Consider the following 20,217-nt stretch of genomic DNA (forward strand, 5'->3'; position numbering starts at 1 on the left):
ATCAGACCAGTGTGTGTTCAGTGGAAACCTCGTTATGAATCTGATCTCAGGTCAGAATGGGTTAACTATTGGGGTTCTTTTCCTGGTCCATATACTATAGGCCTCTCTCTCAAACACAGCCCGCTCCAGGTTGGCCAGATTAGCCATTAATGAAACACTGACGTTATGTATATATATATATATATTCTTTGCGACTTTGTCTGCATTTGTTTTCCATTAGCTGACATGCACCTAGCATTTCTCTGCTCCACCTATTCTCAAACAGGTACGCGCACACACACACGCACGCACGCACACACACACACACACACACACACACACACACACACACACACACACACACACGCACACTCGCACACACAGCTCCATCTCCATTTATAAATAGCACGGCAGTAGGCACAGTGGTGCCGGAACGTTCCGATCCGAATGTATTTGTGGCGTGCGAGCCATTTTTCCAATATGATGTCTAGACTTAAATCAGTCCTAAAGCAGTGAGAGGTGGTGGTGTTGGTTGGTGGGGGTGGGTGGGTGGGTGGGGAGTGGGGGGGTGGTCCGCACTGTGCCAAGTTTGCATCCACACTCACCATGTATCTGAATGAGGCTTTTTATCCCATTCTGACCTGAGATCAGATTCTAAAAAATGTCTTCTATACATTACATTCTGACAGTTTTCTGAAAAAGCTATGTTTCTAATGTCAGTCGTTATTCGATTTTCCAAAAATAGCAGACCTACAAGCTCGTAGCGCGCCACTCGGTGGTGCGCTATGAGCTTGTAGATCTGCTATTTTTCAATAGCTAAAGTATAACATGATGCTTTAGTTAAAACACCCTTCCCGTGCAGAATGGGTTATATTGCACTTAACGTGGACCAGATGGCTTAGCCCCTTCGGGACGGGAAACCCCTTTTATTTATTATTAAGCATTATGTTATACTTTAGCTGTTGGGACAAAATAGCAGGTCTATACGAGCTTGTAGATCTGCTATTTTTGAAAAATGGTGAAAGTGTGGTGCAATTTTTTTTAAATATATATATATATCATTCTTTCAGAGCAAACGTTTTTAACTCAAATCTTTGGAACACCATATTTTCAGATAGGGTCGGCGGCCCCAATTTTTGCGGGTCCTTGACATGAAATAGTTTGAAAATCACTGATATAGAAACATGAGGTTTTTCAGAAATCTGTCATGAAGACATTTGTATACCCCCAGGTGTATAGCGCCCGGGATTACATTAGATAATTGACACTGATGGGCGAAAAAAATGGGTTTTCATAAAATCGTGGGATAAAAATTATAGTTTAGAATCTTGGTCTCAGTCCTAAATGGTTTATACATAGTGGCCTGCAGCACATGGATATTGGGGTACGTGTGTGTGTGTGTGTGTGTGTGTGTGTGTGTGTGTGTGTGTGTGTGTGTGTGTGTGTGTGTGTGTGTGTCTGTGTGTGTGTGTGTGTGTGTGTGCGTGCGTGCTCGCGCCCGCCTATTATGTACACGTTGCTTGTGTTCTTTGTGTTACCGTTGTTGATTTGCATCATTCCATTCAGGTGTGTCTGTGCTCTCGTCTGCCTCTTCAGAGACGCAGGCTCGTTGACGACGTGTTTTTTGTATCTGCGAACATGTTTGTGTGCGTGTCTATAAGTCTCTGTGTGTGGGTTAGTTTTTGGTGTGCGCGCGTGTGTGTGTGTGTCAGTGTGTGTGTGTGTGTGTGTGTGTGTGTGGTGTTATGGCCGGTAGACTCTGTACTTTGCATTGACAGCGTTCCCAGTTCTCTCCCAGTAAGTCACTCTGTGGTCGTATTATATAGCTGCAGGGCCAAGTGGCCAGCGCGGCTCTCACTGCTCAACTATATGAAATGCATATTTTTGCACCGAGCCCGTGGCTCGGTGGCAATTGATCATGCTCATATATAAGCGATTTGATCAGATCTACAAGCTCGTAACGTGCCACCGAGTCGTGCGCTACGAGCTTGTATAGGTCTGCTATTTTTTTTTAAAACATCGTGAAAATGTGCCTGAAATCTTTGAGTATATATGTTCTTTCAGAGCGAGTTTTTTTTAACTCAAATCTTTGCTATACTGAGAGGGGTCCCTGGAACTACATATTATCAGATGGGGGGTCGGTCAGTGGCCAATGTCATATATATTTGGGGTCCCTTGACATTGAGAACAACTGACATAGTTCTTTTCAGAAAATACATTTTTTCAATGTCGACGTCGGGGTCTAAAGGGGTAGAGGAAGAGGAAGTTACATTTTGGCTGGTTTTATTTGCACTCTGGCCGCACCGAGTAGAAATATCCTTCTGATGTTTTGTATACAGACCAATCCTTCCCGGTGTATATTGTACAACGGTGGATGTTCCTGTCTAAAGAGGCCCGTGAACATATGTTGGCATATGAACAGTCTGCTGGTACAGTAAATGGTACAGTACATGGGCTCCTATATGGTGACCTTTATTCCCTTGCTTTTGCTCTCCACGTCAGTGCTTCCTCAAACCTTTCGAAATGCTTTTCAATACAGAAGTACTTGTACTTGTGTTTTTAACCCATTTAGGCCTGACGTCGAAACTAAACGTTCGCTCTGAATAAAGAATATATATTCAAAGATTTGTGCCGCATTTTCACGATTAAAAAAAATAAATAGAAGACCTTATCACCACCCACCTGAACTTATAAGCCTCGCCCACAGCTGTTGTTGTGTGATAACGGGGGGAGGGGTTAGGGTTATGAGGATGTCACTAAACTGGTGACTTTTCGATTCGGGAATTTTGTCTCGGTTTGAGGAAGAAACCAAAAATACACAGAGAAGACATATTTGCATATTGTCGGGGTCATCCGAAACTTCCAGGCCCACAGGAACGCACCCATGAGGGTGCCGGCCCGGTTCCGGCGAGCCGCCCCGTGTCCGAAACGTCAAGAAATGACAGAGTTACCATGTGGGGGTCCCTCTACTGTACTGTACTGTCACACCCGAAATCATCATACAGTTAATACTGTATGTGTGTGTGTGTTAGGCTGCGCAACAGTGACACGCTATTTTCGTGCTCAGACAGACAGACAGCCAGACAGCCAGCCACACGGACACACAAAGCTCCTTAATGGGAGTGATTGCACCACTTAAAAAGGGCAGGGTATATCACTCTTCTTTTCAATTTTTTTGATCGGCCCAAAACATTGTGTTTATCGTCATGACACAGAGTCAACAAGAGTTGGCTTTGTCCGAGGATTAAATGTCTTTAAATAAATACCTTTTGAAACGTCTATGGGGAATTATTTTCCGGGCCTTTCGTCGTTGTCGTCATGAAAGGGTGGCGGGACTGCGACACTCTTAATATTCGCACGATTAGCGGCCACAGACAGGTGCTGTAGAAGAGTGTAGACAGACAGACAGATGGACGGACACTCTTCTAGGCTGCTTACAGACAGACAGATGGATGGACACTCTTCTAGGCTGCTTACAGACAGATGGATGGACACTCTTCTAGGCTGCTTACAGACAGACAGATGGATGGACACTCTTCTAGGCTGCTTACAGACAGATGGATGGACACTCTTCTAGGCTGCTTACAGACAGATGGATGGACACTCTTCTAGGCTGCTTACAGACAGATGGATGGACACTCTTCTAGGCTGCTTACAGACAGACAGATTGATGGACACTCTTCTAGGCTGCTTACAGACAGACAGATTGATGGACACTCTTCTAGGCTGCTTACAGACAGACAGATGGACGGACACTCTTCTAGGCTGCTTACAGACAGACAGACAGATGGATGGACACTCTTCTAGGCTGCTTACAGACAGACAGATGGATGGACACTCTTCTAGGCTGCTTACAGACAGACAGATGGATGGACACTCTTCTAGGCTGCTTACAGACAGACAGATGGACGGACACTCTTCTAGGCTGCTTACAGACAGACAGATGGACGGACACTCTTCTAGGCTGCTTACAGACAGACAGATGGATGGACACTCTTCTAGGCTGCTTACAGACAGACAGATGGATGGACACTCTTCTAGGCTGCTTACAGACAGACAGATGGATGGACACTCTTCTAGGCTGCTTACAGACAGACAGATGGACGGACACTCTTCTAGGCTGCTTACAGACAGATGGATGGACACTCTTCTAGGCTGCTTACAGACAGACAGATGGATGGACACTCTTCTAGGCTGCTTACAGACAGATTGATGGACACTCTTCTAGGCTGCTTACAGACAGACAGATGGATGGACACTCTTCTAGGCTGCTTACAGACAGACAGATGGATGGACACTCTTCTAGGCTGCTTACAGACAGACAGATGGATGGACACTCTTCTAGGCTGCTTACAGACAGACAGATGGATGGACACTCTTCTAGGCTGCTTACAGACAGACAGATGGACGGACACTCTTCTAGGCTGCTTACAGACAGACAGATGGACGGACACTCTTCTAGGCTGCTTACAGACAGACAGATGGATGGACACTCTTCTAGGCTGCTTACAGACAGACAGATGGTTGGACACTCTTCTAGGCTGCTTACAGACAGACAGATGGATGGACACTCTTCTAGGCTGCTTACAGACAGATGGATGGACACTCTTCTAGGCTGCTTACAGACAGATGGATGGACACTCTTCTAGGCTGCTTACAGACAGACAGATGGATGGACACTCTTCTAGGCTGCTTACAGACAGACAGATGGATGGACACTCTTCTAGGCTGCTTACAAACAGATGGATGGACACTCTTCTAGGCTGTTTACAGACAAACAGATGGACGGACACTCTTCTAGGCTGCTTTTCCCCCTTGCTGTAGAAGAGTGTAGACCAGGAGTGCCCACACTTTTTTTTTTAACTTGAGAGCTACTTTCAAAATGACCCCAGCTCAACAAGATCCACCCACCCAAAACATTATAATACCATTGCTGAAAATGGCTTTGGAATAGCGGCTGCTGGCATCACATTTAAGTCGAATGCACTTGGAATGGGTAATAGAAAGGGGAGAAATGGAATCAGTAAGAGTTTTTTTATTTGGGCGCAGCTAGACTCTCGAAAACAGGCCCTTTTTGTATATGTCAATCAATCAAGTCAACTTAATTAATTCAAGTGGCAGATGCCAAAAGAAAAAGTTTTTATATATAAATTAAATATTCTTTAAGGGGCATGTCATGTGATCTATACCTGCACGGCCTTTGTGATCTACTGGTAGATCACGATCTACCTGTTGGGCACCCCTGGTGTAGACAGACAGACAGATGGACCAAGCTGTAAAAAAACGACCTTGTTGCTACAACTGGCAGCAGACGTTGCCAGACTGACTACGGTAAACATGGGGATGTGCTCGGAGCGTTGTGTACGCGTCCATATTGGCACAGTAGAGAGCCCCGACTGATGCCAGGTGTTTTGTGTCTGATCATGATTTTGGAGTCTATACAGTATACATCCGGGGGTGGTCTATACAAGCTCTTCTTGAGCTTGTATTTGGAATGCTGAATTATATTTTGCTATTTTTGAATTGGAATCCAGAAAAGTTACATCATTTCTTTTATTTTTTTATTATGAACTACTATGAAGTACAAATACATTGGACATCAAAAAGACGTTTTCAATTCTACTCATTAAGCTACTAATTTAGACTGATTAGAAGTAATTAAAGCGGGTCATGTTTGGAATTGTAAAAGCCCAAATCAATAATCTATCAGTATTACGATATTAACTGGACGGACGGACGGACGGACAAACGGAAAATAAAGAAAAATGGGAAGACTCTGGAAATGAAATTGATTTTTTAAAATTTGAATAAAGTTTCTATTTGAGAACAAAAGAAAAACTGGGACACATTGGCTGCATAATTGCCGGTACCTTTGGTATAGTCAAAAAGTAAAACAAGGGCTTATATATTGGTATTATTAACTAACTGAAGTTATCTTACTGAAAGTGAGGAAGGCACTTGCATGGAGGGCCCTAAATGGCATGGCCAGTGTATGGAACTCCAACCTCCCTCTGTCAAACCAAACTCAGCTTCTTCTACGCAACGGTAGAGTCCGTTCTCCTATACGGCAGTGAATGCTATGGACCCTGAAGCCAACCCTGCAGAAGTCTCTCGATGGGTGCTATACACCAGAATGCTGCGTGCAGCACTCCACATCAATACGAGCACACATGTTACCGACACAAATCTGTATGATGGAATGCCAAGGGGTGAGCCAGAAAATAGCAGCCAGGAGAATGAGACTAGTATAGCAGGACACACTGCCCAAAGACACCAAGAGCTGCCCGCCAGCAAACCAGTGCTGTGGGAACCAACACACAGGCACCGCGGTCACGAGGACGTCCCCAACGCTAACATACGTGGATGACGTACTCAAGAACGTACTACTATGCTATACATATGTACTATGGCGTGCTATGACTATATACAATGCAATTCTAGTGCTGTCTACATAACATGCTATAAGTCTGTTTCAAATGCTATCTAAGTCTACAGAAGTGCTATCTAAGGGCAGTACCTGTAAAGTGGATAGCTATATACAGTATGATGCCTTTGTATACTAACCCAGAGTAATACACTGGCTCCTAGTTCGTCACGCACGCGCACACGCCAAATTATCTTATATTATGTACACTATGCCGGTTCCCCCCGTTGGGCACTTGCTGTACTTGGAACGATGCGAGTTGGAATTGCATGCATTTCCCAGATATGTCTGTCTTATGCCCATAAATGAAGTTTTTTGTCCGGCATGCCCGTCTTATGTAGACGTCAGAATGATGTCGGAACAGTCCAGCTCCATATATGGACCTCCGGGGGCAGAGGTCTTTTTGGGGCGGTTCTGGACAACCGTGCCTCCGACCGACCGACTCGACACCGGGCACTGCACTCCCCCCTGTGGTGGTGTGGAACGCCACGTGTGTCTCATTCCAAGTCGGTGCATGGGGGGGCGAACAGTTATCGAGTTTACGTGTGTACACACACACACCCACAGACAGAGACTCGGTGCATTTATAGATAGATGTAGTCATGTGTACCGCATGCATTGTAATTTATAATGTCCTATCACTCTATGCTTTCTCCCGCCCCCCCTTAACCCATTCTGACCTGAGATCAGATTCATACGAGGTTTCCACTGGGACACACACTGGTCTGATTAACCCATTCTGACCTGAGATCAGATTTAAAAAAATGTCAGTCGTTCTTCGATTTTTCTAAAATAGCAGACCTACAAGCTCGTAGCGCGCCACTCGGTGGCGCGCTATGAGCTTGTAGATCTGCTATTTTTCAATAGCTAAAGCATAACATGATGCTAACACCAAAATGGGTTCCCAGCCAGAATTGGTTAAGAACGTTCCCACCCTTGTTCCTCCTTGCTCCGTATACACATACATGTATGTCTCCATTGTGTTTTTCTCAGCCATTATAACCAAACCGGCCCGGGCGCTGCTGCTGATGCCAGATGCTCACAAGATGGGATTATCGGGGAAAACGTTTGCGCGGCACTATTTCTCACAAGGGGCTTCTTCTCTCCGGGCCAATTACTGTCTCGATGGAAGCCAGAGATTCTCACCAATTACACATGCATTTCTCAACGCATGGACGCCGGCCAAAGGACCAGCCTCTCTCTCTGCGTTGTTGTGTTGTTGGGAGTGATGCAGTTTTTCTGGCAACGGCGGCGGCCAGCGCCAGTTGACCAGAGGGGGGGGGTGGCAGCACGTGGTATAGCTGACAAGGGGAGAGAGTTTGAATCCTATAATATGGAGGAGGCAGTGTTGGTTTTGACAGCACATTTTGTTTTTTTTAGTCATTTAGGGGCTGTATTTTTGCGTGTCTTAAGTATACCGGGTCTTATTACTTAACCCATTTATAGGCCTGAAAAGAATTGACAGTTTTCTGAAATACCCTATGTTTCTATAGGCCTATATATCACTCAATATTTCATGTCAAGGACCCCGAAAATGATCTGTAATAATTGGCCTCCGACCCCCATCTGAAAATATGTTGTTCCAGGGACCTCCCCAGAAGCAAGGATTTGAGTTTAAAACGTTTGTTCTGAAAAAATATGTTCCAAATTTGAGGCACATTTTCACCATTTTTGCCGTCGCAATGGCTGATTCGCTGCGACGCGTTGTGAGCTTGTAGATCGGCTATTTTCAGCATGCAACCAAGTGTACAATGACTTTTACTGGATCTCTTGTCCACCAGTCCCTTTCTAACGTTTTAGTCTAGTTTTTATTTGTTGACGAAATTGTCAATATATCGAGTTACGTGTACACACACAGACACAGACAAAAACGGTAGTCTTTAGTTTAGTCGTCATAGCTTTTTAATTTAGTTTCCATTGAGTTTTCGTCTGTGAAAAAAGGTAGTCGACGAACATGTTTTTTGTCATAGTATTAGTCAACGAAATCAACGCATTTACTGGTGGTGGTGGTGGAGGAGGGGTGTGTGTGCAACACGCAGCGCTCCTGTGACACACACTCCGACGACTCGGATTTTTGGAACGTCGACGCGGAACCAAAGTTTTCAAAATTTCAATTATACGTTTGACACCTCCAAGAAAAGGCAATGGGCAGCACTTAAAGTCACTGTGTGTGGAAGGCTCATTGGCAAGCGCTTTTTTAATGGGCAGTTATGCCGTGCAGCTTCCTCTTGTAACAGCTTTATAGTCCCATGCAGAGAGAGAGAGAGAGAGAGAGAGAGATCCTTTTCCACTCATATATCCATTGTTTAACTTTGGAGAGGGGGGGGGGGAAACGCCAGCCATTGAAAGTAAACAGAGGTGGCTTGTCATGCTTTATTTTATTTTATTATTATTCTCATCCAAGGACAATTAAAGTGACTGTGAATGTCTCGGTGGCCTCTCGCTGTCCGCCCCAAAGGGGGGGGTGTGTGTGTAACTGTATCAGTCCATTCCCTCGCACAACATCTAGTGCTTTTACCTCTTTAATCATGGCACTCTCTAACGTTTTTTGATGCTAGCCCCCATGCTGTGCTCGAGGGGCGTTCTATCAGAAAACTACTGCGGCTATGGCTCTGTTTTTGTGCAGTTCTTCAGGCCCTTTTGGGTTCAAATGTTTCTTGCTTCTTTCGAACCGGTTTCCACTTTGCGTTTTTTTTTTTGTGTGTAAATGTCAGTCCAAAGATCCCAAATGTTAACCCCCGAGATGGCATAAAGAGACGTCTCACTCCCTCCCAACTGGCACGCGGCGCTGTAAAAAGCCAACGGGTTGCGTCAGGTTTATTTTGGCCCGGGAGTTCTTTGAATGCCGTTCCACGTGCTTGAATAAAACGTCCAATGGAGGAGGCCTAATTTCACGGACAGATGCTGACGAACCAAATTAAATGTGAGTCGACTGGTATGTGGTCCTCCTAGATTCTGACTGTCCTTTATAATGCTATCGTTGACTGGATGTCACTATGAGTTGCTGTGAGAGATTTGGTTGTCACATTCCTGGCCCCCTTTTTCACGTGGGAAAGAATAAATTGAAATCATAAGATTAATCCTTCGTCCTTGAGAGTGGAATTGGGTCATATAGGGACCGGTGGCAATGGAAAACGGAACACAAAATGGAGAATGGACACAAACCCAAAGAGCTCACTCAATAAAAGTACAAATAATACCTAAGAATTTCTATTAACTCGGAGCCCGCCTTTAGCGCCGTAGATTCACGCCAAAGGGTCTTCTTTTATGGAGCTTTTGATCGATCGAGTCGAGATGCTATATGCTCACATTAGCATTGTCTTGCTAGCTGGTGACGTCAAAGGGACCGGAGCGCGCCCATCTTGGATTTCTCGTGCACCCACGTCGTCCACATCTGTTTCTTTCCATCGCCTTTATCTCCAATTGTCCTTGTCCCAGATGGCATTTCTGGTCAAGGCAAGCTTTGTTTTCCGCATGGCCCATAGGAAAGCCTGGACGCTGATCCACCGGGAGTGGATGCGACAACACAGGTAGTAGTAGTAGTAACATTTTGTAACATCCGCTTCCGGGTTTTGGATAATATATGGCAAAATAAGAGTTGAACGGTTGAAAATGCTGGCAAGTACAGTACTTAACCCATTTAGACCTGACGACAATTCTACAAATACCTTCTAAATCCATGACAGTTTTCTGAAAAACCTCATGTTTCTAACATTTTCATGTCAAGGACCCCCAAAAAATATATGTAATTGCCCGCCGCCGCCCCCCCCCCCATCTGAAAATATGCTGTTCCAGGGACCCTCCCAGAAGCAAAGATTTGAGTTAAAAATGTTCGCTCTGAAAGAATATATTCAAAGATATCAGCCACATTTTCAGGATTTTTCAAATAAATCTACAATAAAGTATAACGGAATGCTCAAAACTGAGTCCAATTTTGGGCAGGAACCCCTTTTGGTGTTAGCATTATGTTATGCTTTAGCTATTGAAAAATAGCAGATCTACAAGCTCATAGCGAGCTTGTATGTCTGCTATTTTTGAAAAATCGAAGAACCACTGACCTAGAAACATGGCTTTTTCAGAAAACTGTCAGGATGTAGAAGACACTTTTAGAATCTGATCTCGGGTCAAAATGGGTTAAGTGAATGTACTTCTAGTTGCTGTCCACCACTGCCTACAGTACAGTACAGTACGGTAGGTCTGCAGAACCTGAACCGTGCTCATGCCAGACACAGGAAGTGCAGTAGGTGTTGCATGTCTGTGGTTTGTTTTGCAGCCTCTCTAGACTTGTGGTTGCAGGTACTGTACTACTGATAATGGCTGTTCATTTCAAGGGCCTTTGGGGGGACCTTCACACCACCACAATCTGCTGCTTTCCCCCCCCTTGGACCACCGTGTGTGTGTGTGTGTGTGTGTGTGCGTGTAAGAAGTGAGACAAAGTGAGCGTGTGTGTGTGTGTGTGTGTGTGTGTGTGTGTCTAATTGTGTATCTGCTGAACATTTTTAAGTGGCGCTTGGGAGGGTGCACGGATCCCAAGTGATGGCACATGAGGGTGGGCAGGCAGGGCAGGGACCCCCAGACCTTGACCTTGACCCCCAGACCATGACTCCTTAAGGTAACTGAGATGAACGGTGCCGGGGAAGCCCATCAATGCATTATGTGGTTGTGTTTGTACATGCATGCTACTGTAATTTTGCATGTGCACAATTCAGCAATCTTCATGCGTGCGTGTATATATGCTCTAAATATGTGCATTGTTGTAAATTACTATCCATGCATGTTTTCAGCAAAGACTTCTTGTAATCTGTGATTTAATCTGTTGCCCCCCTCATCTTCTGTTATTACTGTACAAAAGGCATTTTTCAATCTGGTCCTGTTGTTCCCCATGTTTTTCTTCCGCCGTAGTCTGAAAACCCACCTCTTCAGACTCCACCACAGCCCGTAGCACTTGCCCCAGCCTAGCCCCTTAGATAATAATAATTATTATTATAATATATAATATAGTATATAGTATGTATAGTTGACATAGATACTCCACTGTTACGTTCTTAGTTTAGTTTAGACATGCTTTTGTTTTTGCTTAATGTAAGTCGCTCTATGGATCAAGAGCGTCTGCTAAATGCCTAAATTGTAAATTGTTGTTGAACAGACAAATATCCCTTTTCGGGGACAATAAAAACTATTATTATTCATTTCAGGTCTGTATGCTGGAAAGCTATAGGAATCCTCTCACGTGCATGTGATGCTGTCCATGCATGCACCTACAGTACTGTACACATGCAGTCCACACACACACACGCATGATACTGTGCGAATGCATCAATACTGTCCTCTCACAGGCCCGCGATGAGGCTGACCCATTCACATGCACTGATGCCGAGGCGCTGGCCACGTGCACGCACACACGCAACGGTGATGTACTGTAGATGTGCATATACTGTACATGCAATGCTGCCACCCGCCCATGCACATAAACGCAGTGGTGGAACGTAACCAAGTACTTTTACTTAAGTACTGTATACATTTCGGAGGTATTTGTACTTTTACTTTGTACTTTTACTTCTGCTCCACTATCTCTAATCCAAATATTGTACTTTTACTCCACTACATTTATATGAAAACTATTGGTTATTACTAGTTTTGTTAGATTTTCAGTAGGCTATATTATTACAAAACGTACATTAACCACCATTATACATTTGAAATTAGCCGGTCTACAAGCGACACATTGTGAGCTTGTAGATCTGCCATTTTCAAAAGATTTTTTTTAATGCATTTGAAAGCTTGAAACGGGACATTCACAATGAGTATATATACTTTGTACTTTTGGTATACTTTAGGCGTGCATCTTTTGACGCCAACACGTTTGTGTACTTTCACTCGAGTACATTTTGAATTCCGGACTTTTACTTGTAACAGAGTATTTCTATCTCATTGCAGTATTGATGGTACTTTTTCCACCATAAACGTGATGATGCTGTATCTACTGTACACCATACTGTACACGGGCCACTGGCGGCCCGGGGGCCACATGCGGCCCCCACCTTCACTTAATCAGAATACTGATATATTATTGATTTCAGCTGTTCCAATTCCAAACATGTAAACATGACCCGCTTTAAATACTTCAGTTTACTGTATATATGTAGCTTAATGACTGAATTATTATTATTATTATTATATTTTTATGTCCAATGTATTTGTATTTAGTTCATAAAGTTAACTAACTATAACTATAAATGCATTTGAAATTAAATTAAATAAAAATTGTACTTTTCAGGCCTCCAATTACAAAAATAGCAAAAGATAATTCAGGATTTGAGTTAAAATAATAGTAAAAATAGCTGATCTACAAGCTCAGCTTTGCGCTTGTACAGTAGATGGGCTATTTTTGCTACGACAGTAATATGCAATGTGGCCCTCTGGAGTGAGTGTGGAACTATAGTGGCCCTCTGGAGTGAGTGAGGATCTATAGTGGCCCTCTGGAGTGAGTGTGGAACTATAGTGGCCCTCTGGAGTGAGTGTGGAACTATAGTGGCCCTCTGGAGTGAGTGCAGTCCTCTCCCTCGTCAAAGTTACTCTACACAGACATGACACCTCTCTCTCTCTCTCTCTCTCTCTCTCTCTCTCTCAGGAGATGCAGCTGGAGCATGCGCGGCAGGCCTTCGTCCAGCGGGAGCGCTCTCACACGGGCGCCGTGTCTGCGCTGGACTTCCGGGACATCATGGTCACCTGCCGTCCTCACATGCTCACACCCTTCGTGGAGGAGAGTCTGGTGGCGGTGGGTACACACACACACACACACACACGGACGGGCACAGCTGATTGGCTCAGTCGGTGCCATGCATGCTCCTCTCTTGTTCGTTTCTTTTGCTCCTTTTTTTTGTTGGTTTGCTATTTTGTTTTGCTCTCTCTCTCTCTCTCTCTCTCTCTCTCTCTCTGCCTGTCATTCTCTGGCTCTATCCCCCCCCCACTCTCTCCCCCCCTCTCGCCTGTCATTGCATTTCACGTTGCATTCTCTCTCCTTGTTCACACACAGCTCTCTCTCTCTCTCTCTCTCTCTCTCTCTCTCTCTTTTCCCCCAGTGTTTTTCCCCCCCCGACATTTTAGCTGGGATTTAAATTCTTCTGCTTGCTACTACTTCCTATCTCTCTCTCTCTCTCTGTCTCTCTCTATAGTACTATCATCTCTTTATACTGTGCCTTTCTATCATCACTCATTTTGTCCTCTCTTTACAGTTCCTTCCCTTTTTCTCTCTTGCTGTCACCACCCTCCTCTCTCTCTCTCTCTCTCTCTCTCTCCCCCTCTCTCTCCCTCTCTCTCCACTGTACCATGTCATTAAGTTGAACCTCCCTCTGCCCGTGTCAAAGCCAAGCAGGGCCTGGACGAATAGGAAGACGGGAGACACTCGGTGCTTCATCTTTGTCTCGCGTTGCAGCCCCGAGTGTTTGTTTGTAACAGGCGGCCTGCGCGTGTGTGTGCGTGTGTGTGTGTGTCTTTGCGCACGTGTGTGTGTGTGTGTGTGTGTGTGTGTGTGACGTCTTGCCCCATTTCATAAACACCTTGTAGACTCTGTCATTTTCTCTGCTGTGTTTACCTCGCCGACCAGTCATCTCTCCCAGTGATGTTAGTAAACACACACAGACACACACACACACACACACACACTGTTGCAGACGCATTAAAGACAGCACCGTGGGCAGAATACGGCAGAGAAACGGCGGCCCCTGTAATTCGGACTCGCCGACAAAGATAAATCAACACCACGCTCTCTCTCTCTCTCTCTCTCTCTCTCTCTCTCTCTCTCTCTCTCTCTCTCCCAACCCAACATGTTCTCTTCTTTCTCCACGTCTTATTGCAGCGACAAGTCTGCATGTGCGTCGAGTTTGAGACGAGGGGGCCTGTGTGCCTAATGGTGCATGCTCATATATATATATATATATATGCACAGTATATATACTGTATACACACGCATGTACTACAGATACAAATGTGTCTTTCTGTCGAGGCAGTTCCACTAAAACCCAATCCCAACCCATCCCACCCCAACCCCCACAATCCTTCCCTTCTCCACACACACACACACACACACACACACACACACACACGCACACACACACACCAGCAGCTGCACCAAACGTGTCTCTGTAAAGGAAACAGTGCCATCTAGCGAGAGGGAAGCCCTGGTATCCCCCCCCCCCCCCCCTCCCCCCCCAAAAAAAAAGAAATAAGCCCCCCACGCTCTCTTGAGTACGGCAGCAAAACCTTTTAATCCATCAAGACCTGAGAGGAAATTCTACAAAATATTATTTTCTCTAAATCCTGTCGGTTTTCAAAAAACAAAACAACAAAATCAGTGGTTTTCTCAAACTATTTCATGTCAAACGACCTAAAAAAAAGATTTTGCATCTGAAAATATGTTGCACCAGGGACCCACCCCCCTCCCCCCCCCCCCCCCCAGAAGGAAAAAAATGTGAGTTAAAAACGATCGCTGTGAAAAAAACTGCTTGTAGCTTGTAGATCTGCTATTTTTCATCAGCTAAAGTTTAAAATAATGGTTAAAGTGGTTAACCCATTTTTTGACAGTTTTTTGTTATGTTTCTATATCAGTTTCTATGTCGGTTCCCGGGCTATGAGCTTGTAGATCTGCTGTTTTTCAATAGCTAAACAAGTATAACATAATGCTCAAAAACACCAAAAGGGGATCCCGACCAAAATGGGTTAAAAGGTATATAAGCTACAAGGTGACACAGATGCGTCCTCAGAGGTCTAAATGGTTTAACCCATTCTGACCTGAGATCAGATTCATACGAGGTTTCCACTGGACACACACTGGTCTGATTATAACCCATTCTGACCTGAGATCAGATTCTAGAAAAATGTCAGTCGTTCTTCGATTTTTCAAAAATAGCAGACCTACAAGCTCGTAGCGCGCCACTCGGTGGCGCGCTATGAGCTTGTAGGTCTGCTATTTTTCAATAGCTAAAGCACGACATGATGCTAAACACCAAAACGGGTTCCCGGCCAAAATGGGTTAAAAATCCCACATATTCACAGCTGAAGTCCTGTTATATACGGACTGAAATCCGGAAAAGAATCTGGAAAATGTCATACTATCAAAAAAAGAGACACCGATGGAGCCTGAATCCAGCGCCTCCAGAGCCCCAACGTGAGGAAGATAGATGTTTTTTTCTTCTTTTTTTTTTTCTTCTTTTTTGTGCAACGTAAAAAGGAGGCTGTCTGTCTGTGGTGGGGAGTTTGGAATGTCCTACTAAGAAGCCCTTAAACGTCTATTTTTAAAAGTTTTATTTTTTTTATTTACCTCGGTCTATTTTCTGTCCCCTTTTTTTTTTTTTACTGCTTCCTGCTCCTCATAAAGACCAGTTAATTAAATGCTCTCTCTTGAGTGTCTGCGTGCGTGTGTGTGTGTGTGTGTGTGTGTGTGTGTGTGTGTGTGCAGTGTGTGTGCAGTGTGTGTGTGTGTGTGTGTGCAGTGTGTGTGTGTGTGTGATGGAAAGACTGGCGGTGGAGAGGGCTTTATACTCCCGGCAGGGTGGTTGGTGGCAGGGGAGAGAGACATGGTGCTGATTAACCGGCGGTTTTAAGCCCCAGCTTTTTCTTCCTCTTGTCTTCTCGTTCAGGGGATTATGGGTAATCTTCCAGCAGAGCGTTTGTTTTGATAACTTCAGTGTATCCATAACGATGGGTAACCCTTGTTAGATGTGTGTTAGTGTGTGTGCGTGCGTGTGTGTGTGTGTGTGTGTGTGTGTGTGTGTGTGTGTGTGTGTGTGTGTGTGTGTGTGTGTGTGTGTGTGTGTGTGTGTGTGTGTGTGTGTGTGTGTGTGTGTGTGTGTGTGTGTGTGTGTGTGTGTGTGCGTGCGTGCGTGCGTGCGCGTGTGTGTGTGTGTGTGTGTGTGTGTGTGTGTGCGTGCGTTTTGGTCATCCGTTTGCTTTTGTGTTGCAGTCGGCCTCTCAATGTGTCATGCATGGTTCTGGGTGCTTTGTTAGGAAATGTAAGCATGTGAAATTACACTCGCTATAGCTCTAAATTCTCCCTCCCTCTCCTCCCCATTCCTTATAGTCGACTAATTCCACGACGAGAAATGTCTGTCGACTACATTGATGACTACAAATAAGACTAAATATACTGACAGTTTTCGTCAACAAATAAAAACCAGACTGAAATGTTAGGATGGGACTATAGTGGAAAATAGAGCCAGTATAAGTAATTTTACACTTGGGGGCTGTATTTTGCGTGTCTTAAGTATACCAGGTCTTATTCCCTAACTTGAGTAAACTAAAGACCTGGAGGCGTGATCAATGCCATTTTGGCTATTCTGAGTGGCCAAAGAGCATTGATCACGACCTCCAGGTCTTCAGTTTACTGAAGTTAGGGAATAAGACCTGGTACTTGAGACACGCAAAATACAGCCCAACTTGTTGCATGCTGAACATAGCAGATCTACAAGCTCACGTGAGCTTGTAGATCGGCTATTTTCAGCAATTACGACGGCACCAAGTTCCGCCGAAATACATTTTAGTCGACTAAATCAACTGTAGATTTTAGTCGACAAGAATCCGAACTAATACTAGACTAACACTACGACATTCCAGGGGACTAAAATGTGACTAAAACTAAATAGGCGAGAAGCGGTCACGTGCACGCATCCGCCTGGGTGACAGCAGACTGCTGGGTGAGCGCTGGTGCTTTGGCATGGGGGGGGTCAGATCAACATGGAATGAATTCTGTGCTGGCCATATATGGAGCGTGTCTTGAGTGTATACAGGGTTTGATGAGGTCAGATCAACATGGAATGTCAGAACTCCTCATACAGTATATGAGCTCAATATATGGAGATCTAAGGGTGGCAGCGCGGGGGAAGTGTCTTGAGTGTACAGGGTTTGATGAGGGCCCAGGTAGGGCCGGGCTTTGATTTCCGGGCCTGCTGAGAACTCTAGTTTTCGCTGCCTGCCGGGCGCGGCTGCACTAATAACTTTGGGGCGGGCCCGTCTAGAGTTTGAATGGACAGTTATGGGTCAAAAGGGAGACATCGAAGAGGAAAGGACAGACGGGGAAGGATCAACATATGGAATGTCAGAACAGGTCAGCTCCATATACGGAGATCTAAGGGTTAGAGTTTTTTTTTCTTTTCACTTAATTTTCTTTGAAGGAAGAACAGACAAAAAAAAAGAACTCAACTAACAAGACAATACGGGAAAGAAAAAGAAAAGAAAAGGACAAAAAGTAAAAGAAAAAAGGCTGCATTTTTCATATTACAACAAACAATCAATGAAATCCTATTGCAATATCGCTATAGGCTGAGAGAAGAGATTCCACTTTTCCCACTTTTTATAGAATGTATCCTCTTGTAGTCTCAGTATGAATGTTAGTTTTTCCATAGAATACAGTTCCTCAATAATGTCCATCCATTGATCTTTCGTTGGTGGGTCCTGTTGGTACCAGCGTCGTGTGATTGCTTTTTTACTTGATGCTAAGAGGATCTTGATTAAATATTTATCATGTGTTAGAAACTCTTCAGGGATGTTTCCCAACAGTAGAAAAGAAACAGACAGAGGTATCTCGAAACACAGAATGGTCTCCAAGGTGGAGTGAATGTCCTGCCAGTATTTCTGAATTTTAGGACCAGAAAATATGAGCGTGGCCCGCAAGGGTTAGAGATTTGAGGTGAGATGTATAGAGTCATGCTGGTCATTATTGATGACATCGGGGATCTCCATATATGGGCTTAATATTGATGTGATGTCACAAGGCATATGACCATATATGGGGTGTGACCGATTGACGGGAAATGCACGATTTAATAGTTAACCGCGACCTGTGGTCGCAAATGAAAACTATTCAAAACTAAAATTTAATGTTTTCAACACGGTTCTGTCCTCTCTCTCTCTCTCTCTCTTCTCTCTCTCTCTCTCTCTCTCTCTCTCTCTCTCTCTCTCTCTCTCTCTCTCTCTCTCTCTCTCTCTCTCTGTGTGTGTGTAGGTGGCCGGGGGCACCACCTCCCACCAGGTGAGCTTCTCCTACTTCAACGGCTTCAACTCGCTGCTCAACAACATGGAACTCATCAGGAAGATCTTCAGCACGCTGTCCGGCCACCGCCGAGACCTGGAGGTCACTAAAGGTACTACGCACGCCATGGATAGAGCTATTCTGTAATCTAGAGAGAACGGATTGAGGAGCGATAGCCTGCTATACGAAGTCTTCCATTTATACGTATGCACGCACACACACGAGCGAGTGGACATATAGGACCTACAAACATGCAGTACACATGCATATACAGTATAGGCTACTGTGTGTGTGTGTGTGTGTGTGTGTGTGTGTGTGTGTGTGTGTGTGTGTGTGTGTGTGTGTGTGTGTGTGTGTGCGAGGCGGAGGATGCATGGAAACTTGTTGTTGTTTAGTTTTCCACCTCCTACGGTGGTGTTGGGCGGAGGCGTGCTGAAGCCGTCCCAACACCGTGTCGGTTACATATCCCATAGGCCAGGGGTTCCCAAACCTTTTCATGGCAAGGACCCCCCCCCCCCCCCCCTAATTGACACTAATTAGCCCCGCGGACCCCCCCATTTGAAGAGATATGCCATGGACCCCCCCATAAGAGAAGGTTTTTACGGCTCTAGCAGTGACAACCATTTTCATTACAAGGACCCCCCAGTTTGACATGCAATAGGCTATACGGACCCCCATTTAATGGCATCTCTGTCTCTGAGACCCCCCAATTTATATTGTAAATTCAACCTTCATTTAATTCCGAGTTCCATTTGTACACTCTCATTTGTTACAGACCCCATAAGGCTCCATTTGGTTTCCAAACTATCATTTAGCTGGGGGACCCCTTGGAACTCCCTCAAGGACCCCTGGGGGTCCCCGGACCCCACTTTGGGAAACCACTGTCCACTGTCCTATACGCTGACTCATCATTTGACCATGTCATTATGCTGACTGCCGTGCTCAGTATCATATATAAAAAGCACTAGCAGCTATTGGACGCATGACTCGCCTCACTCACACACCTGGGTCACTCCAGCATGATGGCGGTGTTACGGTGAGATTGGTGACCTGCTGAAACATGTGACAATCGTGTAGATGGTGAGTCACATAACGTCACAGTGTACCTGATGTGAATCATTGCCGGTCTTGTTTAAATATCAGAGTTCAACCTGTATTTAGGCCACGTATTTAAAGGCCTTCTTGTTAACGTTTGTGAAGTCCACTGCATTACAAGAGGGTCACATATTTCGGCAGCTCACCAGTTTCATATATACCGTAAGAACACCGCGCTCGAGTGTGAGTGATGAGCGAGAGTGGCCGCGATTTTGTGTATTGGAATTTGGCTACAGGTCAATAAAGTTGAGTACTGGTTTAGAGTGCTTGATTTAACCCATTTAGGCCTGACCTCAAAATAAAAAATAAAAAAAATCTGAAATAAATATTTTCACGATTTTTCAAAAATAGCAGACCTACAAGCTCATAGCGCGCCACTCGGTGGCGCGCTATGAGCTTGTAGATCTGCTATTTTTCAATAGCTAAATTATAACAATGTTTACTGTGGGCCCTGAATCACTGTTCGCAGTCTGAACAGGCCCAACGTTTAACAAAGAAAAAACTCTTCATCGACACCCTCCCATAGGACAAGAAAAAAAGAGAGAGAAAATCCAAAACCGAACAAATCAAGTAAACTGTTTATGCATTGCGTTTGATTTATGGCATTTCTGCGTCGTTGGACTGTACAGTGAACACACACAGGAGAGACGGATTCAAAGTCGGGACACTGTGATTATGTGGTCGGTTCGCGTGC

General features: G+C 44.8%; 1 protein-coding gene across 1 annotated transcript in view; it reads left to right on the top strand.

Moving 5' to 3' along the window:
• The window catches only part of slc25a13 (solute carrier family 25 member 13), a gene marked incomplete at both ends in the record, with an annotated part of 99,856 nt that overhangs the window by 22,325 nt on the left and 57,314 nt on the right, over nucleotides 1–20,217 (top strand). The window contains 2 exons of the mRNA XM_080787066.1: nucleotides 13,035–13,181; nucleotides 18,402–18,540. Of these exons, the coding sequence (XP_080643192.1) occupies nucleotides 13,035–13,181; nucleotides 18,402–18,540 (286 nt within the window). The remainder of the gene's footprint in view (nucleotides 1–13,034; nucleotides 13,182–18,401; nucleotides 18,541–20,217) is intronic.

This window comes from Protomyctophum bolini, assembly GCF_963924005.1.
Source record: "Protomyctophum bolini genome assembly, chromosome: 17".
NCBI lineage: Eukaryota > Metazoa > Chordata > Actinopteri > Myctophiformes > Myctophidae > Protomyctophum > Protomyctophum bolini.